Source organism: Accipiter gentilis, chromosome 37, assembly GCF_929443795.1.
Source record: "Accipiter gentilis chromosome 37, bAccGen1.1, whole genome shotgun sequence".
NCBI lineage: Eukaryota > Metazoa > Chordata > Aves > Accipitriformes > Accipitridae > Astur > Astur gentilis.
In genome coordinates, this window is record NC_064916.1 from 394,587 (window position 1) to 419,830 (window position 25,244).

The 25,244-nt window shown below is 59.1% G+C and overlaps 2 protein-coding genes and 1 long non-coding RNA gene across 13 annotated transcripts; all 3 read right to left on the reverse strand.

Moving 5' to 3' along the window:
• Nucleotides 1–1,562: 1,562 nt before the first annotated feature.
• On the reverse strand, nt 1,563–24,504 carry LOC126035136 (uncharacterized). The gene is made up of 14 exons (XM_049793227.1): nt 24,468–24,504; nt 22,636–22,798; nt 20,091–20,344; nt 17,057–17,193; nt 15,555–15,705; nt 11,147–11,298; nt 10,967–11,094; nt 10,743–10,875; nt 9,961–10,297; nt 7,750–7,842; nt 7,471–7,633; nt 6,845–7,320; nt 3,214–3,350; nt 1,563–1,718 (listed from the first exon to the last, which is right to left on the reverse strand). Exons 1-14 carry the CDS (start codon nt 24,502–24,504, stop codon nt 1,563–1,565), a joined length of 2,517 nt encoding a protein of 838 aa, XP_049649184.1.
• On the reverse strand, nt 5,786–6,754 carry LOC126035123 (uncharacterized). Its single transcript, XR_007504830.1, has 3 exons — nt 6,378–6,754; nt 6,059–6,077; nt 5,786–6,019 (listed from the first exon to the last, which is right to left on the reverse strand). It is a non-coding gene; the product is annotated as an uncharacterized LOC126035123 (long non-coding RNA).
• LOC126035120 (uncharacterized) lies at nt 13,162–14,427 on the reverse strand. Of its 11 annotated transcripts, none has more exons than XM_049793211.1 (4): nt 14,057–14,427; nt 13,770–13,901; nt 13,549–13,637; nt 13,162–13,416 (listed from the first exon to the last, which is right to left on the reverse strand). In XM_049793211.1, the coding sequence occupies exons 1-4, from the start codon at nt 14,232–14,234 to the stop codon at nt 13,300–13,302; spliced, it is 516 nt and encodes a 171-aa protein (XP_049649168.1). In that variant the 5' UTR covers nt 14,235–14,427; the 3' UTR covers nt 13,162–13,299. The 11 variants fall into 11 exon arrangements, 10 of the variants coding, with proteins under 10 accessions (XP_049649168.1, XP_049649169.1, XP_049649167.1 ...); XM_049793212.1 differs by having other exon boundaries at nt 13,549–13,614; nt 13,747–13,901; XM_049793210.1 differs by having other exon boundaries at nt 13,162–13,482; nt 13,615–13,680; nt 13,747–13,901.
• Nucleotides 24,505–25,244: the final 740 nt, after the last annotated feature.

Below are 25,244 nucleotides of genomic sequence, written 5' to 3' on the forward strand. Positions count from 1 at the left end.
GGTGTTGCCCCGCTTTGGGGTGGGTGGAGCTTGGGAAGAGCCCAACCAATGGTGTTGACTCACTTTGGGGTGGGTGGGTCTTAGAAAGAGCCCAACCAATGGTGTTGCCTCACTTTTGGGTGGGTGGGTCTTAGAAAGAGCCCAACCAATGGTGTTGCCCCGCTTTGGGGTGGGTGGAGCTTGGGAAGAGCCCAACCAATGGTGTTGCCCCACTTCGGGGTGGGTGGGTCTTAGAAAGAGCCCAACCAATGGCATTTCCCTGATCTGAGGTAGGTAGAGCTTGGGAAGAGCCCAACCAATGGCATTTCCCTGATTTGGGGTGGGAGGGTCTTGGGTTGAGCCCAACTGGTGACATTCCCCCGGATTGAGGTAGGTGGGTCTCAGGGAGCACCCAACCAACGGCATTTCTCTGATCTGAGGTAGGCGGGTCTTGGCGAAAGCCCAACCAATGGCGTTTCCCCGCTTCGGGGTGGGCAGGCCGGACCGCCTGGCTGACGGAATCCCGGCTTCTCTTTGGTTCAAGGGTTGACCACTACCACGACCCCCACCCCAGATGGCACCTTCCAACTGGGCAACGCTGGGTCATCCCGTATCAACTGGCGAAGGCACAGTTCGAAAAAAAAGGCACAGCCGAAAAAAAAAAGGCACAGCCGAAAAAAAAAAGGCACAGCCGAAAAAAACCAGGTGGCCGCCAGCCTAAGAAGAACCCAGTAGACGTTGGGTTGGCCAACCGTCATTGGGTTGGGTAACGCTTGTTGGATTGACCAACCCTTGTTGGGTTGGCCAACGGTCATTGGTTGGGTGACCCTCGTTGGCGTGACCAACTCCCTTGGGTTAGCCAACCATCGCCGGCTTGGCTGACCCTTGTTGGGTTGGCCGACCGTCATTGGATGGGTGACCCTCATCGATGGGGTGACTTTTGTTGCATTGGCTGCGGCTCGTTGGGTTCTTCATTCCTATTGGGCATCTCCTATTGGACAGGCCATTGCTGGATGGCCGGCGGTGATTGAGTTGGGCAGCCATCTTTGGTTGGTTACCCTGGTTGACTTGACCAACTCCATTTGGGTTGGAGGACTTGTCCACCAGCGTCCCACGTCCTCCGTGTCATCGTTAGGCCACCGCAGCCACATGCCTTGGTCCTTGGGAGATGACAGGAGAGCGCGACTGAAGGAAACGAGGTTTGTCTTCAAATAAAATCAACTTCTCCTTGTGGAAAGTCGCAAATCTGGGAAGGATCTGACCTCAAAATGAAGCCATGAGTGGACACGGGGTCTGTGGATGACCCTGGAGAAGAGATGTCTGGGATTGATCGGGGCGGGGGGGGGGTGTTTTTGGGAGGGTGGGGCAGGCTGAAAGGACAACATTTCCCACCAAACATCACAACGCTTTAATTTCTCGTGCCTTCCCACCCACCCTCTCACCAGCTTCGCCCAGGTGACCCCGATTCTCCCCACAACCTCGCCACAGCCTCTGTCGTCCCAGCGTCCTGCTCCGGCGAGCAGCGGGAACGCGGATGTGGTCCTCCGAGCGTCCCCCCGGGCACTTGGAGGTCGCTGGAAGTGTCACTCGTTGTCCTTCATGGTCTTCTGGATCCACTGGGCGTATCTACAGACCTTGGTGTAGACACCAGGTCTCTTGGGTTGCCCACATTTCTCCATGCCCCAGGACACGATACCTTGGAGGGTCCTGTTGCAAACCAGAGGGCCTCCGGAATCACCCTACGGAAAGACGTGGCGTGAACCCGCCACCCTCTTCCACTGGCTCACCCAACCCTCGTTGGGTTGGCCAACTCCCTGTGGCTTGCCCCGCCATGGTTAGGGCTCATTGGGTTGGGTGACCTCTCTGGGTTGGCCAACCGTTGTCGGGTTGGCCAACCGTTGTCGGGTTGGCCAACCGTTTTTGGGTTGACTGGCCATCATTGGGTTGGCCAACCGTTGTTGGGTTGGCCGGCCATCATTGGGTTGGCCAACTGCCATTGGATTGGTCACCTCCAACTGGTTTGGTCAACCTTTTTTGGGATTAATAATGTACGACTGGGTTAACCGACCCGTGACATTGGGCTGTCCAACCCTTGAGTTGTTCCACCATCGTTGCGTTGGGTGACCGACTCCCATTGGGTCAGCTTGGTGGCTTGTTTAACCATCACTGGATTGGTCAACCACGCCGGTGGGTTGTCCAAATCTCTTTGGGTTTTCCAGCCATGGCTGACTTGGCCAATTCTACTTGGTGTTGGCCAACCCTTGTTGGGTTGAAGAACCAACACGGGGTTACTCAACTCCCCTTGGGTTGGCCGGCTGCTGCTGAGTTGGCCAATTCTACTGGTGTTGGCCAACCCTTGTTGGGTTGAAGAACCAACACGGGGTTACTCAACTCCACTTCGGTTGGCCGGCTGCTGCTGAGTTGGCCAATTCTACTGGTGTTGGCCAACCCTTGTTGGGTTGAAGAACCAACACTGGGTTACTCAGCTCCCCTTGGGTTGGCCGGCTGCTGCTGAGTTGGCCAACCCTTGTTGGGTTGAAGAACCAACACGGGGTTACTCAACTCCCCTTGGGTTGGCCGGCTGCTGCTGAGTTGGCCAATTCTACTGGTGTTGGCCAACCCTTGTTGGGTTGAAGAACCAACACTGGGTTACTCAGCTCCCCTTGGGTTGGCCGGCTGCTGCTGAGTTGGCCAACCCTTGTTGGGTTGAAGAACCAACACGGGGTTACTCAACTCCCCTTGGGTTGGCCGGCTGCTGCTGAGTTGGCCAATTCTACTGGTGTTGGCCAACCCTTGTTGGGTTGAAGAACCAACACTGGGTTACTCAGCTCCCCTTGGGTTGGCCGGCTGCTGCTGAGTTGGCCAACCCTTGTTGGGTTGAAGAACCAACACGGGGTTACTCAACTCCTCTGGGATTGGCCGGCTGCTGCTGAGTTGGCCAATTCTACTGGTGTTGGCCAACCCTTGTTGGGTTGAAGAACCAACACGGGGTTACTCAACTCCCCTTGGGTTGGCCGGCTATTGCTGAGTTGGCCAACTATGAATGATTTGGCCAACCCTCGTTTGCTTGAAGAACATCACCGGGTTGGCCAACCCTCCTTGGGTTCACGAGCCACCGTTAGGCTGGCCAACAGAGGAAGACCCCGTCATGATGACGAGGGGACGCGTCCACCTTGGAGACGGGCCCCGGTGGAAAAATCACCAATGGCAGAAGGAGGGACATTTTGACCGTACCTGGCAAGAGTCCCTACCGCCTTGGAGGCTCCCGGCGCAGAGCATGTTCTCGGTGATGGAACCGGGGTATAACCGTTGGCACTCGGCCGTCGAGAAGATGGTGACGTTGACGCACTGCAAGACGTCCGGGTAAGTGACTGAGACGGGAAACGGAGGGAAGTGGGGGGGAAGAAAGAAACCAGAGCAATCGACCCGGGAATCGGAATAAATTTGCCCCCCCGCCCCCCAAAAATCATGCCCTTCCCCCCCCCTCCCCCCCTTCCCAGTGCCGACACCCTCCCCGCCCTGGAGAAGAAGGAGTTGTGTCTCTCCCGGTGAATTTGCTTGGGGATGCTTCTCCGGCTTGTTTTTGGGGAGAAAAATGAGATTTTTGGGGGTGTTTTCAAACTCTCAGAGGGGAAAGTCGCCTATGGAGACACAGCCCACGGTGGGGGAAACCTTCTCCTGGGGGAATTTCTGAGGCAGAAGAAGGAAATTCCAGGAAGGGGGTCTTTTTTTGGGGTGCCTTCTCCCAAATTCTCTCTTATTTCGCTTTGTTACCTTTTCCTTTCGTTTCCTCTCATTTAATTTTAGGCTATTACTATTTTATGCCACTTTAGCCTTTTTTTTCTTCTGGGGCTTTTTAGTTTTAACTTTCTTCTCTGTGCTTTATCACTTCATTTGTTTTAATTTTATTCTGCTCCCTTCTGTTCCACTTAACTAATTTTTTTTCATTTAATTTCTCTTTGGTTTTCTTTGCCTTTACTTTAGCGTTTCCCCCCTTCCTTTCCCTCATTCCCTTTTCTTTGATAGAAAGCCGTACTATTTATTTCTCATTTAATCCCTTATTCGATTTCTAGGACTTTAGATGTTTTTAGGCTATTCCTTGTTTCTTGTCATCGTACTCGGTATAAATCAATCTAATTTCATCTAATTTCCTTCCCTTGCCTCCTCCGCTGCCCCTCGTTGTTCCTAGTTCTTAGGAGAGGACTCAGGTGTCCAGGAGACCACCCAGATGTCCACGAGGGGCCCTAGATGTCCACGAGGGGATGTAGGTGCCCAGGAGGGGACCCAGACGTCCAGGAGAGGACGTGGATGTCCATGATGGGACGTAGGTGCCCAGGAGGGGACTTGGGTGTTCAGGAGAAGCCCCAGATGTCCAAGAGAAGACCCAGATGTCCAGGAGAGGACCTAGATGTCCAAGAGAGGACCTAGATGTCTAGAAGATGACTCAGACGTCCATGAGGACACCCAGATGTCCAGGAGAAGACCCAGATGTCCAGGAGAGGACTTGGGTGTTCAGGAGAGGACCTAGACGTCCAGGAGTGGACATAGGTGCCCAGGAGGGGACTTGGGTGTTCAGGAGAAGACCCAGGTGTCCAGGAGAGGACCTAGATATCTGGGAGAGGACTCAGACGTCCATGAGGGCACCTAGATGTCCAGGAGAAGACCCAGATGTCCATGAGGGCACCTAGATGTGCAGGAGAGGACGTGGATGTCCATGATGGGACATAGGTGCTCAGGAGGGGACTTGGGTGTCCAGGAGAAGACCCAGATGTCCAGGAGAGGACCTAGATATCCAAGAGAGGATCTAGATGTCTAGAAGAGGACTCAGACGTCCATGAGGACACCCAGATGTCCAGGAGAAGACCCAGATGTCCAGGAGAGGACTTGGGTGTTCAGGAGGGGACATAGGTGACTGGGATAGGACTTGGGTGTTCAGGAGAAGACCCAGGTGTCCAGGAGAGGATCTAGATGTCCATGAGAGGACCTAGATATCTGGGAGAGGACTCAGACGTCCATGAGGGCACCTAGATGTCCAGGAGAAGACCCAGATGTCCAGGAGAGGACTTGGATGTCCAGGAGGGGACGTAGGTGCCTGGGATAGGACTTGGGTGTTCAAGAGAAGACCCAGATGTCCAGGAGAGGATGTAGGTGCCCAGGAGGGGACTTGGATGTTCAGGAGAAGACCCAGGTGTCCAGGAGAGGATCTAGATGTCCATGAGGGGACCTAAATATCTGGGAGAGGACCCAGACGTCCATGAGGGCACCTAGATGTCCAGGAGAAGACCCAGATGCCCGGGAGAGGACGTGGATGTCCATGATGGGATGTAGGTGCCCAGGAGGGGACTTGGGTGTTCAGGAGAAGACCCAGGTGTCCAGGAGAGCACCCAGATGTCCAGGATAGGGCTCAGGCACTCATTTGAGGATCAGGGTGCCAAGGAGATGACCAGGGGGAAACCCAGACCTCCAGGAAAGGACCCAGACCCCCAACAGGGGACCCAGACCCCCAAGAGGGGTCCCAGACCTCCAGGAGAGGACCTGGACCTCCAGCAGAGGACCCAGACACCCAAGAAGGGTCCCAGACCCCCAAGAGGAGACCCAGACCTCCAGGAGAGGACCCGGACCTCTAGGATGGGACCCAGACCTTCAGGAGGGGACCCAGACCCCCAAGAGGGGTCCCAGACCCCCAAGAGGAGACCCAGACCTTCAGGAGAGGACCTGGACCTCCAGGATGGGACCCAGACCTCCAGGAGGAGACCCAGACCCCAAGAGGGGACCCAGACCTTCAGGAGAGGACCCGGACCTCCAGGATGGGACCCAGACCCCCAAGAGGGGACTCAGGCCTCCAAAAGAGGACCCAGACCCTCAAGAGGGTTCCCAGACCCCCAAGAGGAGACCCAGACCCCCAAGAGGGGTCCCAGACCTCCAGGAGAGGACCCAGACTCCCAAGAAGGGTCCCAGACCCCCAAGAGGGGTCCCAGACCCCCAAGAGGAGACCCAGACCTTCAGGAGAGGACCTGGACCTCCAGGATGGGACCCAGACCTCCAGGAGGAGACCCAGACCCCAAGAGGGGACCCAGACCCCAAGAGGGGACCCAGACCTCCAGGAGAGGACCTGGACCTCCAGGATGGGACCCAGACCCCCAAGAGGGGACTCAGGCCTCCAAAAGAGGACCCAGACCCTCAAGAGGGTTCCCAGATCCCCAAGAGGAGACCCAGACCCCCAAGAGGGCACCCAGACCTCCAGGAGAGGACCCAGACTCCCAAGAAGGGTCCCAGACCCCCAAGAGGGGTCCCAGACCCCCAAGAGGAGACCCAGACCTCCAGGAGAGGACCCGGACCTCTAGGATGGGACCCAGACCTTCAGGAGGGGACCCAGACCCCCAAGAGGGGTCCCAGACCCCCAAGAGGAGACCCAGACCTTCAGGAGAGGACCTGGACCTCCAGGAGGAGACCCAGACCCCAAGAGGGGACCCAGACCTCCAGGAGAGGACCTGGACCTCCAGGATGGGACCCAGACCCCCAAGAGGGGACTCAGGCCTCCAAAAGAGGACCCAGACCCTCAAGAGGGTTCCCAGACCCCCAAGAGGAGACCCAGACCCCCAAGAGGGGTCCCAGACCTCCAGGAGAGGACCTGGACCTCCAGCAGAGGACCCAGACTCCCAAGAAGGGTCCCAGACCCCCAAGAGGGGTCCCAGACCCCCAAGAGGAGACCCAGACCTTCAGGAGAGGACCTGGACCTCCAGGATGGGACCCAGACCTCCAGGAGGAGATCCAGACCCCAAGAGGGGACCCAGACCCCCAAAAGGGGACCCGGACCTCCAGGATGGGACCCAAGCATCCAGAAGAGGTCACAGATACTGGGTACCTTCTGGGGAGGTGGTGGCCCCCCATCCCGAGGTGACGCAGGTGGTGCCAGGATCCGGGAGGCAGGAGGCTACGGCGATGGGCTGGATCCTGTTGGTGAGGGTGACGGGCGTCAGGAGTTTCATCAACATGATGTCGTTGTCCTTGGTGGTGGGGTTGTAGTTGGGGTGCGGCACGAACTTCTGCACCATCTTCTGCACCTCGCCCCACTCCCGCGTGTAGAGGTTGTGCTTGCCCAGGTGGGTGCTGGTGATCCTACGGCAGGCAGGAGGGACACGCGTGGGACACGCGGCGAGGTGGCTAGGACCGCAAGACCGTGGCCCACCTGTAGGGCTTGGTGGCCACGAGGTGGCCACGGGGTGGCCACGACACTTGTGGGGCACGGCACGGGTGGGACGTGACCAACCCGACCCACGTAGGGGACGTCGAGATCGTGGCGCGGCCGGGACACGCAGCACGGCCGTGGCAAGTGGGATACTGGACGCGGAGCTCCACGGTGCGGCCGTGGGACGCGACACGTAGCCAAGACACGTGGACACCCCAGCGCGCCCGTGACCAGCGTCGGGACCGCGGGACACGCGTCGGGATCGCGGGACGTGCATGGGACACGCGAGACGTCGCCCTTACCCCGGCGTGGTGCAATGGGCCGCCGTCACCACCCACTGCCTGGCCACCAGGACGCCGCCGCAGTAGAGCTTGTACATGTCGAGGATGGCCACCTGCCACGGCTGCGAGTGGGGCTCGCAGTCCATGCCGCCAACCACGCGGTTATCACCCGCCACCGAAGACCCTGCAAGGGATGCGGGACCGGGGAGACGCGTGTCAGCGCCGTCACACACGCGTGTCTGTCCCACCGCACGCGCGTCGTTCGTCCCACCGGTCGCGCCCGCCGCCCTTAACACTCACCCGTGGATGCCACCAAGACCAGGGCTCCCAGTAGTTTCACGCTGCCCCATAGCCTGAGGGCCACCATGGCTCGCACCTCCATCGCCGTGGCCGCTGTGGGGCAGAGGCGTTAGTGGGTTTGGGCTTTGGGGTTTTTGCCCCCCTTCGTGGCTTCGCCTGGACCTTCCGCCCCGCTCCAGGAGAAGGTGAGATGTTTCTTGGGGACATCTTCCACCCATTTAGGGGGTGGAGGGGCACCGTGGTGGCCCTCCAACCATTTTGGGGTCTCCAGGAGAAGGTGAGATGTTTCTTGGGGGCATCTTCCACCCATTTAGGGGGTGGAGGGGCATCGTGGTGGCCCTCCAACCATTTTGGGATCTCCAGGAGAAGGTGAGATGTTTCTTGGGGGCATCTTCCACCCATTTAGGGGGTGGAGGGGCATCGTGGTGGCCCTCCAACCATTTTGGGGTCTACAGCCCTGTGGCAGCCCCCCCCCAACCCCTCTCCCCCCCCCCCCCCCCCCCCCCACTACCCTCCACCCAGCGATCGGAGCGACACGATTCGCCCCGTCATCGCGCTTTTGCAACGGTGACATCATCGGGCCGAGTGCCACGGCGGCAATCAATCAACACAGTCATCGTTTAATGAGGCCCGTAATTACGGGCTCTGCCAACTCCTCCGCCTTCCCCCCTCCTTGTCTCGAGGCGATTGACCTCCCAGCACCTCGCACTGCCCTTGGATGCCTCCCTCGGGATGGGGCTGTGGGTCGTGGCCCCCAGAGATGTGGGTCGTGGCCCCCCAGAGATGTGGGTCGTGGCCCCTCCGTGGTTGGGGGTCACGATTCTTCAAGATTGGAGATTGGAGACGCCCTTGGATGTGGGTCATTGCTCCCCAGGGATGTGGGTTGTAAGGACGTGGGTCACTGCTCCGGGTGGTTGGGGGTCGTGGTGTCCCCTCACCCCCCCGTGGCCGTGGGTCGCGGTTCCCCGCGGGTCACGGTTCCCCGCGGCTTTGAGTCACGGTTCGCCATGGCCAAGGGTTGGAGGGACCCAACTGGTTGCCCCATGGACGTGGGTCGCGGTTCCTCGTGGCAGTGGGTCATTGCTCCCCACGGAGGAGGTTTGTGGGCCCCATAGAAGTGGGTCAAGGCTCCACGTGAGTGTGGGTCACGGTTCCCATGGCCATGGGTCGGAGCCACCCATGGGTGTGGGTCACCACTCCCTGTGGCCATGTGCAATGGGCCCCACAGATAAAGGAAATGGGTCCCATAGGGGTGGGTCGTTGCTCCCTATGGATATGGGGTGGTGGACCCCACGGAGAGAGGTGGTGGGCCCCACGGACGTGGGTGGTGGTTCCTTGCGGAGAGACTGGATGAAGATGGGAAGAGGGGGCTGAGGATGGAGGGATGGAATGCGGGGAAGGAGGGATGGGACCGGCGCGGAGAAGGATGGAGATCGCGGATGAAGGGATGGAGGAAGCGTGGAGAAGGACGGAGGGATGGAAATTGGGAATTGAGGGATGGAGGAGGAAGGAGGGATCGAGGGATGGAGGAGGAAGGAGGGATCGAGGGATGGAGAAGGAAGGTTGGATGGAGATGAGGGACGGAGATATGGAGCGAGGGATGGAGAAGGAAGGTTGGATGGAGATGAGGGACGGAGATATGGAGCAAGTGTGGAGAAGGAAGGAAGGATGGAGAGCAGGAACGGTGTAAACCTGGAGAAAGAAGGATGGAGAGCAGGGACGGTGTAAACCTGGAGAAGGTAGGATGATTGGAGATCAAGGGTGGAGGAACGGGTCAAACCTGGAGAAGGAGGGATCACCGAGACGGAGAGATGGATCAAACTTGGGGAAGGAAGGATAGATGGAGAGCAGGGATGAAGCAAGAAGGCGGAATGGCTGGAGACCAAGGCGAGGAGGTGGAAGGAACCACCACGGACCATGACGTCTTGCCGAAAAGCGCCCCATCATCGCCCCCCCCGCCATCATCCCCAACCCGACAAACCTCTCCGCAGGTCCCCGCTGCGCCCCGCCGGGGGCCAGGGGGGGCCGCCCCCCTCTCCTTCCCGGCCGAGCTTTCCCGGTTCTTGGCCAACGTCCCGGCCGGCCGCGAGGACGGCGCGAAATCCCGACGTTTCTCTCTTTCTGCGTATACGTGTGTCGTCGTCGTCGTCGTTCCCCCCCACTACACACCCCCCCCCTCTCCACCCTACGCCGAAAGAAAACCGTCCCAACCGGCCCCGGCGCGTCTCTTCCGTCGCCGCAGCTCCGCGCCCGTCCCTCCCACGTGAGCTCCGACGGTTTTATAACGGCGTCGGGGCCCGATCCGGCTCGTCCCGCCCCCCCCAGGGCTGAGCCGGAGGCATCCGACGGGCGCGAAAAGACGCCTCGCCGCCTTTTTCCCTAATCCCTCGGCGCTTCCTCGGCACCGCCTCGCCTCGTTAGGTGGCGGCGGGCGGGCGGGCGCCGATCGGAGGGTCGGGATCTGGCGACGGGACGAACCGCCGGTGGGGTCGCGGCGATGGCGGAGGCGGCGGTTGGGCGGTCGGTTGGCTTTGGAGACGTGATGGCGCTTGGTGGGTCAACCGGTTTTGGGGAAAAAACCAAAACCCCGAAAGGCAGACGATTGGCTGGGGTTGGGGGGCGTTGGAGGCAAAGGCGTGACATCATCGGCCAGCGGCTTTGGAGGCCGACGTGATCATCTGATTGGCCAATGGTTTTTTTTGGAAAAACTCAGGCGTGGTGACGGGCTCTGGAGATGGTGGCCGTGTTCGTTGGCTAGTGGCTTCGGAGACCGGCACGTGCTATTGGCCAGCTGCTTTTGCGAGACGGCAAGTCCCATTGGCCGGAGAGTCTTGGAGACCGGCACGTGCTGGTTGGCCAACCGGCTTCGGAGACCACCGCGCGTTGGTTGCCTAACCAAATTAAGGAAGACGTCAATACGTGCCGATTGGCCAGCTGGCTTTGGAGACCAGCACGTGCTGATTGGCCAACCAGATTAAGAGGTCAGCACGTACCAATTGGCCAGCCGGCTTTGGAGACCGGCTGATTGGCCAGTCAACTTTGGAGATCTTCACGCAGCGGTTGGCCGGCCGGCTTTGAGGGCTGGAGCAGGAGACGGAAGCTGTTGGACGTGGTGGAGCCGTGGGACTGGGGTCAACACACGCATGCACACGCGAACCCCTGCGTGATAACACACCTCCACACGTCCACGTGTCCGTGACACGCATCCGTGACATACGTCCGCATGTCCATGCCACACGTCCACATGTCCACGCCACACGTCCACGCATCCATGGCACATGTCCGTACATCCATGACACACGTCCACATGTCCACAACATAGGTCCACACATCCATGACACATGTCTGCTCATCCACGACATGTCCAACGTCCATGACACACGTCCGTGACACATACCTGCACATCCATGACGTATGTCCGCACGTCCATGACACACATCCGCACATCCACAACACATGTCCACACGTCCATGACACACGTCCACACATCCATCACACAGATCCACAATATACGTCCATCACACATGTCCGCACATCCATGACATACATCTACATGTCCACAACATATATCCACACGTCCATGACACATGTCCATGACACATGTCCATGACACATGTCCACGACACATCCACAGGTCCATGACACGTCTGCACATCCATGACATATGTCCACATGTCCGTGACACACATCCATGACACACGTCCACAATATATGTCCACACATCCACGACACGTCCATGACACACGTCCACACATCCATCACACACATCCACAACATACGTCCACACGTCCATGACACACATCCACAATATATGTTCACACGTCCATGACACATGTCTGCACATCCAGGACATACGTCTACATGTCCACAACATATATCCACACGTCTACAACACACGTCCATGACACACGTCCGCACATCCACGACATATGTCCGCACGTCCATGACACACATCCACAATATATGTCCATCACACATGTCCGCACATCCATGACATACGTCCACATGTCCACAACATATATCCACACGTCCATGACACACGTCCACAATATATGTCCACACGCCCATCACACATGTCCGCACGTCCATGACATATGTCTACATGTCCACAACATATATCCACACGTCCATGACACATGTCTACGACACATGCCTGCACATCCACGACATATGTCCACACGTCCATGACAAATGTCTGCACGCCCACAACATATATCCACACGTCCATGACACACGTCCACAATATATGTCCACATGTCAATCACACATGCCTGCATGTCCATGACATATGTCTACATGTCCACAACATACATCCACACGTCTACAACACACGTCCATGACACACGTCCACACATCCACGACATATGTCCGCACGTCCATGACACACATCCACAATATATGTCCACATGTCAATCACACATGCCCGCATGTCCATGACGTACGTCTACATGACCACAACATATATCCACACGTCTACAACACATGTCCATGACACACATCCGCAATATATGTTCACACGTCCATGACACATGTCCGCACGTCCATGACGTACGTCTACATGACCACAACATACATCCACACGTCTACAACACACGTCCATGACACACGTCCGCACATCCACGACGTATGTCCACACGTCATGACACATGTCCGCATGTCCACACGTCCATGACACATGTCCGCACATCCATGACATACGTCTACATGTCCACAACATATATCCACACGTCCGTGAGACACGTCCACGACACGCGTCCACACCCCCACGTCTACCTCCCCGTCCACACCAGCCCCTGCGCACACCCGCGGGTGCACGCTCGCACTAGGGGGTGCTGTCACCTTGTGCCGCTTGCACGCTCATGAGGGCGGGGCTTGGGGGGGGGCGTGGCCAGGAGATGGGAAGGGTGGGGCTTGCCCCCCCCCCCCATGTAAATCTCAAGCGGTCCCGCTGGGTGTAAGTGGTGTAAACAAGGCGGTGCGGCTTCTCAGGCGGAGCCCAACTGGTTCTCTCGGTGAAGGGGGGGGGGGGGGGGCCGCGTTAGCGGCCGCCTCATTAACGAACTCTTAATTGGCTCTAATTAGGGCGCCCACGCGCTCCCAGGAGGAGCCAGCTCCTTGCTTTACTCCTGGTTTACACAGCCCGTGGTAAGCCCCGGGGTTGGGGGGGGTTGAGATGTGGGGGGGGACACACACGGGGGACGATGGGGAGCCGGCCGTGACCTCCAGCGATGGACACGTGTGGTGGTGACGTGCCAGCTGCGGTCACCAAGCTGGACAGATGTGGTGGTGGGTCCCCATCCGTGACTTCCCGAGCTGCACACGCGTGTACTCCAGGCTTGGACATGTGTGTCTTCTTGCTGTGGATGTACGTGGCATCTAGACCCAGATATGTGTCCTCCAGATGTGGACGTGTGTGGTCATGGATTGCCAGCTGTGTTCTCCAGACCTGGACATACGTGTTCACCAGACCTGGACATACATGTTCTACAGACCTGGACACGTGTGGCCATGGATTGCCAGCCGTGTTCTCCAGACCTGGACATACGTGTTCTACAGATGTGGACATGTGTGGCCATGGATTGCCAGCTGTGTTCTCCAGACCTGGACATACATGTCCTCCAGTCCTGGACACGTGTGGTCATGGATTGCCAGCCGTGTTCTCCAGACCTGGACATACGTGTCCTCCAGACCTGGACACGTGTGGCCATGGATTGCCAGCTGTGTTCTCCAGACCTGGACATACGTGTTCTACAGATGTGGACATGTGTGGCCATGGATTGCCCGCTGTGTTCTCCAGACCTGGACATACGTGTCCTCCAGTCCTGGACACGTGTGGTCATGGATTGCCAGCTGTGTTCTCCAGACCTGGACATACGTGTTCTCCAGACCTGGACATGTGTGGCCATGGATTGCCAGCTGTGTTCTCCAGACCTGGACATACGTGTCCTCCAGACCTGGACACGTGTGGCCATGGATTGCCCGCTGTGTTCTCCAGACCTGGACATACGTGTCCTCCAGACCTGGACACGTGTGGCCATGGATTGCCAGCTGTGTTCTCCAGACCTGGACATACGTGTCCTCCAGATGTGGACATGTGTGGCCATGGATTGCCAGCTGTGTTCTCCAGACCTGGACATACGTGTCCTCCAGACCTGGACACACGTGTTCTCCAGATGTGGACATGTGTGGCCATGGATTGCCAGCTGTGTTCTCCAGAGCTGGACATACGTGTCCTCCAGATGTGGACATGTGTGGCCATGGATTGCCAGCTGTGTTCTCCAGACCTGGACATATGTGTCCTCCAGACCTGGACACGTGTGGTCATGGATTGCCAGCTGTGTTTGCCAGACCTGGACATACGTGTCCTCCAGACCTGGACACGTGTGGTCGTGGATTGCCAGCTGTGTTCTCCAGACCTGGACACACGTGTTCTCCAGACATGGACACATGTGCACTCCCGATGTGGACACGTGTCCTATAGACATGGACAGTTGTTCTACAATCTGGACATGTAGCCTCGAGATCTGGACACGCGTGTTCTCCAGACCTCAACATATGTCTGCCACAGCTGGACACTGGTTGCCTGTTAGCACCAGACACGGGGTTGGAGGTTGCCACCATGGCCATCTGCACCGGACACCCAAGGCCACGAGTTGCCCACCATGGCCACCAGCACCAGACACCCATGGCCATGACTTGCCACCATGGCTACCAGCACCAGACACCCATGGCCATGAGTTGCCACCATGGCCACCAGCACCAGACACCCAAGGCCACAAGTTGCCCACCATGGCCACCTGCACCAGACACCCAAGGCCACGAGTTGGCCACCATGGCCACCAGCACCAGACACCCAAGGCCACGAGTTGCCACCATGGCCACCAGCACCAGACACCCAAGGCCACGAGTTGCCACCATGGCCACCTGCACCAGACACCCAAGGCCACAAGTTGCCCACCATGGCCACCTGCACCAGACGTGTGATGGCGGGTTGCCACCATGGCCACCAACACCAGACACCCATGGCCACGAGTTGCCACCATGGCCACCAGCACCAGACACCCAAGGCCATGAGTTGCCACCATGGCCACCAGCACCAGACACCCAAGGCCACAAGTTGCCCACCATGGCCACCTGCACCAGACACCCAAGGCCACGAGTTGCCCACCATGGCCACCTGCACCAGACACCCATGGCCATGACTTGCCACCATGGCCACCAGCACCAGACACCCAAGGCCATGAGTTGGCCACCAGCACCAGACACCCAAGGCCACAAGTTGCCACCATGGCCACCAGCACCAGACACCCAAGGCCACAAGTTGCCACCATGGCCACCAGCACCAGACACCCAAGGCCACAAGTTGCCACCATGGCCACCAGCACCAGACAGCCATGGCTACGAGTCGGCCACCAGCACCAGACACCCAAGGCCATGAGTTGGCCACCAGCACCAGACAGCCATGGCCACAAATTGCCCCCCAGCACCCAACATATATGGCCACGAATTACCCACCATGGCCACCAAGCCCGACCCTCAGAACTTGGGCAACTTCCTCACCACGCCCACGGCGGCCATGATCCCCCCCCCCGCTCCTCTCCCCGGCCCCACGGCCACGGTGGCCACGCCGTTGCCACGGGACGGTGGAAGGTGGCCACGTTTCACGGGACTTTATTCCAGGAGATCTTCCCGCTTGCGCAAGGAAGGCGGCGCGGGATGAGGGAAAGGAGAAGACCCCTGGTATTTTAAGGGGGCGGGGAGAGGGGAGGAGTCTTCCTTCGGGGGGGCGTGGCTTCAGAGATGGCTGTTCCTCCTCATGGTGTCGTGGATCCAAGCGGTGAACTCGCAGACGCGGGTGTAGACGCCCGGCTTGCCCTCCTGCCCGCACACCTGCATGCCCCACGACACGATGCCCTGCAGCTCGTCCCCGCACACCAGCGGACCCCCCGAGTCACCCTGGGGGAGAGAAGCGACCAATGAGGTGACGGGACTGTGGTTGGGTCTCGCCAAATCCCGCCCAGATCCTTCGGGCTCCGTGGTTCTCCATTGGGCGCCGCCACGCCCCATGGGATCAAGGGATGGAGACCGCCGCGCCCTATGGGGTCAAGGGATGGAGACCGCCACGCCCTATGGGGTCAAGGGATGGAGATCGCCACGCCCTATGGGGTCAAGGGATGGAGACCGCCACGCCCTATGGGGTCAAGGGTTGGAGATCGCCACGCCCTATGGGGTCAAGGGTTGGAGACCGCCGCGCCCTATGGGGTCAAGGGTTGGAGATCGCCACGCCCTATGGGGTCAAGGGATGGAGACCGCCACGCCCTATGGGTCAAGGGTTGGAGACCGCCACGCCCTATGGGGTCAAGGGTTGGAGACCGCCGCGCCCTATGGGGTCAAGGGTTGGAGACCGCCACGCCCTATGGGGTCAAGGGATGGAGACCGCCACGCCCTATGGGGTCAAGGGTTGGAGACCGCCACGCCCTATGGGGTCAAGGTGTGGAGACCACCACGCCCTATGGGGTCAAGGGATGGAGACCGCCACGCCCTATGTGGTCAAGGGATGGAGACCGCCGCGCCCTATGGGGTCAAGGGTTGGAGACTGCCACGCCCTATGGGGTCAAGGGATGGAGACCGCCACGCCCTATGGTGTCAAGGTGTGGAGACCACCACGCCCTATGGGGTCAAGGGATGGAGACCACCACGCCCTATGGGGTCAAGGGTTGGAGATCGCCACGCCCTATGGGGTCAAGGGTTGGAGACCGCCGCGCCCTATGGGGTCAAGGGATGGAGACCGCCACACCCTATGGGGTCAAGGGATGGAGACCACCACGCCCTATGGGGTCAAGGGTTGGAGACCGCCATGCCCTATGGGGTCAATGTATGGAGACCGCCACGCCCCATAGGGTGCTGGAGCTGAGGCCCAGGAGGTCCCTATAGCACTGGGGAGGTCCCTATAGTGCCATGGGGTCCCCGTAGCACCCAGTGGGGCTGTAGAGTTCTTGGGGGGGTCCCTATAGCACCCAGGCTTTCCTCTAACACCCTGAGGGTCCTCTAGCACCCCAGAGGTGGGTGCTGGTCCCCGTAGCACCTATGGAACCCAGGTGGTCCCTATAGCACCCTGGGGGGGGGGGGGGGGTCCCCGCGGTGCTTGGAGGGATCCCTACAGCACCTCACGTCCCCAAGACTCAACCACCATGGCGTTGGGGTTCCTCTACTGGTCGTCAACGCCAAGCCCCGCCCCAAATGTCTTCTCCGTTGGGGTTTCTCCTCAGGGATAGGGTGGGTGGAGCCAACCCCGCCCAGCACCTACCTGGCAAGAGTCGGTGCCCCCCGAGCTGACGCCGGCGCAGAGCATGTTCTTGGTGATGCCTTTGGGGTAGAGTTTGGCGCACTCTTCGTTGGGTATGGTGTAGACCACGCCGCACTGGAGAATGTCGGGGAAGTACCCTGGGGACAGCGGGACACGGTCAGGGGTCACGACGCGCCCCTCGACCCGGGGGTAGGGGCCCAGGGGAGGACGGAAAGGGTGGGACACTTTCTCTTCTAGGGTGACGTCGGCGGTGACAGCCCGCCGTGGAAGGTGCCGTCGAGGTGAGGGATGACTGGTCACCGTGGAATCTCCTGTGGTCGTGGCGTGGTGCTGGTGGGGAACGGAGACCTCCAAAAGCCACCCCCATGGACTGCCGATGGACACAGGCCGCCCAAGATGTTGTCCCCAAGATGCTGAGATGTCCCCAAGATGCTGAGATGTCCCCAAGATGCTGAGATGTCCCCCAGACTCTAAGATGCCCCCAAAACTCTGATGTCCCCAAGACGCTGAGATATCCCAAAGAGTCTAAGATGTCCCAAAGATGCTAAAGTGTCCCCAAGACTCTAAGATGTCCCCAAGATGCTGAGATATCCCCAAGACGCTAAGATGTCCCCAAGACTCTAAGATGTCCCCAAGATGCCGAGATATCCCTAAGATGTCCCAAAGATGTTGAGATGTCCCCAAGACGCTGAGATATCTGCAAGACGCTAAGATGTCCCCAAGATGCTGAGTTGTCCCCAAGACACTAAGATGTCCCCAAGATGCTGATATTCCCAAGATGCTAAGATGTCCCTAAGACTCGAAGATGTCCCCAAGACGCTGAGATATCCCCAAGACGCTAAGATGTCCCCAAAACTCTGATGTCCATAAGATGCTGAGATATTCCCCAAATGCTAAGATGTCCCCAAGACTCTAAGATGTCCCCAAGATGCTGGATATCCCTAAGATGCTAAAATGTCCCCAAGACTCTAAAATGTCCCCAAGATGCTGAGATATCCCTAAGATGTCCCAAAGATGTTGAGATGTCCCCAAGATGCTGATATTCCCAAGATGCTAAGATGTCCCCAAGACTCAAAGATGTTCCAAAGATTCTAAGATGTCCCCAAGATGCCGAGATGTCCTCAAGACGCTAAGATATCCCAAAGACACTAAAATGTCGCCAAGGTGCTGAGATGTCCCCAAGACGCTAAGATGTCCCCAAGACTCCAAGATGTCCCCAAGACACTGAGATATCCCTAAGATGTCCCTCAGATGCCGAGATGTCCCCAAGACTTGAAGATGTCCCCAAGACGCCAAGATGTCCCCAAGACGCCGAGATATCCCCAAGACTCGAAGATGTCCCCAAGACTCGAAGATGTCCCAAAGATTCTAAGATGTCCCCAAGACTCGAAGATGTCCCCAAGACGCCGAGATATCCCCAAGATGCGAGATGTCCCCAAGACTCGAAGATGTCCCCAAGACGTCGAGATGTCCCCAAGACTCTAAGATGTCCCCAAGACACTGAGATATCCTTAAGATGTCCCCAAGATGCCGAGATGTCCCCAAGACTCCAAGATGTCCCCAAGACACTGAGATATCCCTAAGATGTCCCTCAGATGCCGAGATGTCCCCAAGACTTGAAGATGTCCCCAAGACGCCAAGATGTCCCCAAGACGCCGAGATATCCCCAAGACTCGAAGATGTCCCCAAGACTCGAAGATGTCCCAAAGATTCTAAGATGTCCCCAAGACTCGAAGATGTCCCCAAGACGCCGAGATATCCCCAAGATGCGAGATGTCCCCAAGACTCGAAGATGTCCCCAAGACGTCGAGATGTCCCCAAGACTCTAAGATGTCCCCAAGACACTGAGATATCCTTAAGATGTCCCCAAGATGCCGAGATGTCCCCAAGACTCCAAGATGTCCCCAAGACACTGAGATATCCCTAAGATGTCCCTCAGATGCCGAGATGTCCCCAAGACTTGAAGATGTCCCCAAGACGCCAAGATGTCCCCAAGACGCCGAGATATCCCCAAGACTCGAAGATGTCCCCAAGACTCGAAGATGTCCCAAAGATTCTAAGATGTCCCCAAGACTCGAAGATGTCCCCAAGACGCCGAGATATCCCCAAGATGCGAGATGTCCCCAAGACTCGAAGATGTCCCCAAGACGCCGAGATGTCCCCAAGACTCTAAGATGTCCCCAAGACACTGAGATATCCTTAAGATGTCCCCAAGATGCCGAGATGTCCCCAAGACTTGAAGATGTCCCCAAGACACTGAGATATCCCTAAGATGTCCCCAAGATGCCGAGATGTCCCCAAGACTCGAAGATGTCCCCAAGACGCCGAGATGTCCTCAAGACGCCGAGATATCCCCAAGACTCGAAGATGTCCCCAAGACTTGAAGATGTCCCCAAGACGCCGAGATATCCCCAAGACGCCGAGATATCCCCAAGACTCGAAGATGTCCCCAAGACGCCGAGATATCCCCAAGATGCCGATATGTCCTCAAGACTTGAAGATGTCCCCAAGACTCAAAGATGTCCCAAAGATTCGAAGATGTCCCCAAGACTCGAAGATGTCCCCAAGACGCCGAGATATCCCCAAGATGCCGAGATGTCCCCAAGACTCGAAGATGTCCCCAAGACGCCGAGATATCCCCAAGACTCGAAGATGTCCCCAAGACTCGAAGATGTCCCCAAGACGCCGAGATATCCCCAAGACTCGAAGATGTCCCCAAGACGCCGAGATATCCCCAAGACTCGAAGATGTCCCCAAGACTCGAAGATGTCCCCAAGACGCCGAGATATCCCCAAGACTCGAAGATGTCCCCAAGACTCGAAGATGTCCCCAAGACGCCGAGATGTCCCCAAGATGCTGAGATGTCCCCAAGACTCGAAGATGTCCCCAAGATGCCGAGATATCCCCAAGACGCCGAGATATCCCCAAGACTCGAAGATGTCCCCAAGACTCGAAGATGTCCCCAAGACGCCGAGATGTCCCCAAGACGTCCCCAGACCCCTCCGCGTGACGCGACGCCACGTTTCCACCCTACCTTCGGGGCTGCTGGTGCTGCCCCAGCCCGACACGACGCACTCGGTGTTGGCTGGAGGACAACGTTTGGGGAGGGCCACCGGTTGGACGCGGTCGGTGAAACGGACGGGTTTCTGGAGCTTCAGCAGCATGATGTCACTGTCATGGCTGGTGGGGTTGTAGTTGGGGTGGATGAAGGCCTTGGCCGAGTTGACGCACTGCTCCGTCCCCTCCTTGGTCTTCAAACTGTGGTCGCCCACGCGGATTGGGATGGAACTGCGCAACGGGAGAAAGGACCACGGTGACGTTCCCTGGTGGCCGTGGCACGTGGCAGGGAAGGTCCCCGTGGTGGAGGTTGGGAGGAGCTCCTGGGAAATTGGGCAAAAAGGCTTCTCCTTCCTAGCGGTAAGATCTTGAAGCAGATGGGGAAACTGAGGCTCGGAGCCCAACGTCCCCCAGGTCTTCAGTACTCGACCGGGAGAAGCTCGGACCACCGAAAAACGGAGGACCGTCCACGCTTCTACCTCCAGGAGATGGTTTGAGCCGGGGGGACGGTGGCCGCCGTGGTCGTCCCGTGGGCTCGGCACGGCGGTACTCCCTGCCCAGACCAGTCGCACCAGTGCTCCTCAAACTGGTTTGCTCCCTCCACCCGACCCGTTCTGGTCCAAGCCAGGTCCCAGTCCACAGAGCTGGTGGGAACGGGGAGAGGAGAAGACCTCTCTTCAGACCCAATCATTCTGGGAGCCCAACTAGATGGTTGTGGTGGCCAACCCAGTTAGCTGGTCAAGCTGGGTGGTCAACCCAGTTAGGTGGTCACCAAACCAGTTAGATGGTCACCAACCCAGTTAGGTGGTCATCAACCCAGTTAGGTGGTCACCAACCCAGTTAGCTGGTCATTCTGGGTGGTCAACCCAGTTAGGTGGTCATCAACCCAGTTAGGTGGTCACCAACCCAGTTAGCTGGTCATTCAGGGTGGTCAACCCAGTTAGGTGGTCACCAAACCAGTTAGATGGTCACCAACCCAGTTAGATGGTCACCAACCCAGTTAGGTGGTCACCAACCCAGTTAGCTGGTCAATCTGGGAGCCCAACTGGTTGGGTGAGGTCACCATCCCAGTTAGATGGCCATTCTGGGTGGTCAACCCAGTTAGGTGGTCATCAACCCAGTTAGGTGGTCACCAACCCAGTTAGATGGTCATTCTGGGTGGTCAACCCAGTTAGGTGGTCACCAACCCAGTTAGGTGGTCACCAACCCAGTTAGCTGGTCATTCTGGGTGGTCAACCCAGTTAGGTGGTCACCAACCCAGTTAGGTGGTCACCATCCCAGTTAGCTGGTCAATCTGGGAGCCCAACTGGTTGGGTGAGGTCACCATCCCAGTTAGATGGCCATTCTGGGTGGTCAACCCAGTTAGGTGGTCATCAACCCAGTTAGGTGGTCACCAACCCAGTTAGCTGGTCAATCTGGGTGGTCAACCCAGTTAGGTGGTCACCAACCGAGTTAGGTGGTCACCAACCCAGTTAGCTGGTCATTCTGGGTGGTCAACCCAGTTAGATGGTCACCATCCCAGTTAGCTGGCCATTCTGGGAGCCCAACTAGATGGTTGTGGTGGCCAACCCAGTTAGCTGGTCATTCTGGGTGGTCAACCCAGTTAGGTGGTCACCAAACCAGTTAGATGGTCACCAACCCAGTTAGATGGTCATTCTGGGTGGTCAACCCAGTTAGGTGGTCACCAAACCAGTTAGATGGTCACCAACCCAGTTAGCTGGTCATTCTGGGTGGTCAACCCAGTTAGGTGGTCACCAACCCAGTTAGGTGGTCACCATCCCAGTTAGCTGGTCAATCTGGGAGCCCAACTAGTTGGGTGAGGTCACCATCCCAGTTAGATGGCCATTCTGGGTGGTCAACCCAGTTAGGTGGTCATCAACCCAGTTAGGTGGTCACCATCCCAGTTTGCTGGCCATTCTGGGAGCCCAACTAGATGGTTGTGGTGGCCAACCCAGTTAGATGGTCATTCTGGGTGGTCAACCCAGTTAGGTGGTCACCAACCCAGTTAGATGGCCACCATCCCAGTTAGCTGGCCATTCTGGGTGGTCAACCCAGTTAGCTGGTCACCATCCCAGTTAGCTGGCCACCATCGCAGTTAGCTGGCCACCATCCCAGTTAGCTGGCCATTCTGGGAGCCAGACTCGGTGGTTGTGGTGACCAGCCCAACGGGATGGTCATACTGGGAAGCCAACGGCGTGGTAACGGCGGGCAAACCAACCGACTGGTGGCGTTGACCTCCCAGCAGTTACCCACCCAGTCCCAACTGGTTGATGGTCCCAGAAGACCAGGGGGTGGGGTCGTGGGGTGGGGTCAGACCCACCCTAAAGACTCCGCCCTCCCAAAACGTCCCTTTTGGAGGTTCTCCACCCCCTTGGAGGTTCTCCACCCCCTCTTGAGGTTCTCCGCCCCCTCTTGAGGTTCTCCACCTCCTGCTGACCACCTCCACCATTTCTCCCAGTAACCCGCCCCACGTTTTGGGGTTTTTTTTTTACTGGTCGGGTGGGCGGGCGGGGCGACCCCACCTCTTGGTGTCGCAGTGGGCGGCGGTCAGCACCCACGATTTGCCGACGAGGACCCCGCCGCAGTGGATGTTCTTCCGTGGACCGAGGAGGACCACCTGGTAGGGATGACGGTTCTTCTGGCAGCTCCGACCTCCCACGATCCGATTCTCTTCCCCCACGGCAGCTGCGGGATTTCACACCTCCCAGTTGCCTCCCAGTTGCCTCCCAGTTGCCTCCCAGTTCCACCCAGTTCCCTCTTTAAAGGGTTCCGGTGGGTCACCCAGCATCTTCTCCCCTCCCCTTCCGTGGCCTCCCAGTTCTTCCCAGTACCCCACCGCTTCCCACCCACTGGTTCCCGGTGCCCACCCACTGCCTCCCAGTGCCCACCCACTGCCTCCCAGTGCCCTCCCAGTTCTTTCCCAACTTCCCCTCCCGCGGCCCCCAGTGCCTCCCTGCGTCACACCATTTCCTCCCACTGCCTGCCCAGTCTTCCCAGTAGCCTCCGGTTCCCACCCAGCGCCCCCAGTACGCTCTCGGCGCCCTCCCAGTACACCCTCAGCACCTTCCAGTTCCCTCCCAGTAACACTCAGTATCTCCCCAGTGCCTCCCAGTGCTTCCTCTTTCTCCTTCCCACTCACACCAGTATGCTCCCACTGCCTCCCAGTGTCCCCAGTTCACCTCCGGTACTCCCCAGTGCTCTGTTGAGGCCTCCCAGTGTCCTCCCAGTACCTTCCACTCTCTCTCTCGACTCCACCAGTGCCCCCCAGAACCCTCCCAGTGCCCTCCCAGTGCTCCCCAGTGCCCTCCCAGTGCCCTCCCAGTACATCCTAGCATCCCCCAGTGCCCCTCAAGGTGCTCCCAGTGCCCCCCCAGCACCCTCCCAGTAGCCCCCCAGCACCTCCTAGTGCTCCCCAGCACCTTCCCAGTAGCCACCCAGCACCCTCCCAGCCCCCCCCAGTGCGCTCCCAGTGCCCTCCAGCGTCCTCCCAGTGCCCCCTAGCGCTCTCCCAGTGCCCCCCAGTACCTTCCTAGTGCCCCCCAGCACCCTCCCAGTAGCCCCCCAGCACCCTCCAGTGCCCTCCCAACGCTCTCCCAGTGCCCCCCAGTGCCCCCCAGTGCCCTCCAGTACCCTCTAGCACCCTCCCAGCACCCCCCAGCACCCTCCCGGCACCCTCCAGTGTCCTCCCAGTGCCCCCTAGTGCTCACCCACTGCCCCCCCAGTGCCCTCCCAGTGCCCCCCAGTGCCCTCCAGTGCCCTCTAGCACCCTCCCAGTGCCCCCAGCTCCCTCCCAGGGCCTCCCAGTGCCTCCCAGTGCCCCCCAGCACCCTCCCAGCACCCTCCAGTGCCCTCCCAACGCTCTCCCAGTGCCCCCCAGTGCCCTCCAGTGCCCTCTAGCACCCTCCCAGCACCCCCCAGCACCCTCCCAGCACCCTCTAGCGCCCTCCCAGCGCCCCCCAGCTCCCTCCCATTGCCTCCCAGTGCCCTCCCAGTGTCCCCTAGCGCCCTCCCAGTGCCCCCCAGTGCCCTCCCAGTGCCCCCCAGTGCCCTCCAGTGCCCTCTAGCACCTTCCCAGCGCCCCCCAGCTCCCTCCCAGTGCCTCCCAGTGCCTCCCAGTGTCCCCCAGCACCCTCCCAGCACCCTCCAGTGCCCTCCCAACGCTCTCCCAGTGCCCCCCAGTGCCCTCCAGTGCCCTCTAGCACCTTCCCAGCGCCCCCCAGCTCCCTCCCAGTGCCTCCCAGTGTCCCCCAGCACCCTCCCAGCACCCTCCCAGCAGCCCCTAGCGCCCTCCCAGCGCCCCCCAGCTCCCTCCCAGTGCCTCCCAGTGCCTCCCAGTGCCCCCCAGTGCCCTCACCGGTGGCGAGGAGTAGCAGCGGCAGGAGGCGCTCCATGGCGGCGGGCGTCCGGCGGGAGGAAGAGGAGGAAGAGGAGGCTGGCGGGGTGCCGGACCCAGCCCCTTAAATCCCAGTTTGGGCCCCGCCTGGGCTGGGGCCACCCCGGGAGGGAGCGAGGCCGGTCGGGGCGGTCTCACCCTCCCGCCACACCTCGGCCCCGGGGCGGCGAGGGTGCCTCCCAGTGCCTCCCAGTGCCTCCCAGTGCCTCCCAGTGCCAGCCCGGTTCTTCCCAGGGCAATCGCAGAGCCTTCCCAGTGCCTCCCGGGCCATCCCAGTGCCTCCCAGTGCCTCCAGTGCCAGCCCAGTTCCTCCTGGGGCGTTCCAGTGCCTCCCAGTGCCTCCCAGTGCCTCCCAGTGCTTCCCAGTGCCATCCCAGTGCCAGCCCAGTTCTTCCCAGGGCAATCGCAGAGCCTTCCCAGTGCCTCCCAGTGCCATCCCAGTGCCTCCCAGTGCCATCCCAGTACTTCCCAGTGCCTCTTAGGGCATCTCAGTGCCTCCCAGTGCTTCCCAGTGCCTCCCAGTTCTTCCCAGAGCCTACCCAGTGCCTCCTGGTGCATCTCAGTTCCTCCTGGGGCATCCCAGTGCCTCCCAGTTCCTCCTGGGGCCTGCCAGTGCCTCCCAGTGCCTCCAGTGCTTTCCAGTTCCTCCTGGGGCCTCCCAGTGCCATCCCACTGTCTCCCAGTGCTCCCCAGTGGCTCCCAGTTCCTCCTGGGGCATCCCAGTGCCAACCAGTGCCT

Coding starts and splice junctions, on each gene's coding strand:
- LOC126035120 (XM_049793202.1), bottom strand. CDS start 14,234: ATGTCTATAGGACACGTGTCCACATCGGGAGTGCACATGTGTCCATGT. Junction 13,902..14,056: donor CCATGACCACACGTGTCCAG/GTCTGGAGGACA, acceptor ACGTGTGTCCAG/GTCTGGAGGACACGTATGTC. Junction 13,483..13,614: donor TGGAGAACACGTATGTCCAG/GTCTGGAGAACA, acceptor ACGTATGTCCAG/GTCTGGAGAACACAGCTGGC.
- LOC126035136 (XM_049793227.1), bottom strand. CDS start 24,504: ATGGAGCGCCTCCTGCCGCTGCTACTCCTCGCCACCG. Junction 7,843..9,960: donor GAAGAGACGCGCCGGGGCCG/GTTGGGACGGTT, acceptor TCTGCCCCACAG/CGGCCACGGCGATGGAGGTG. Junction 3,351..6,844: donor GGCCACCACCTCCCCAGAAG/GTACCCAGTATC, acceptor TTCCCGTCTCAG/TCACTTACCCGGACGTCTTG.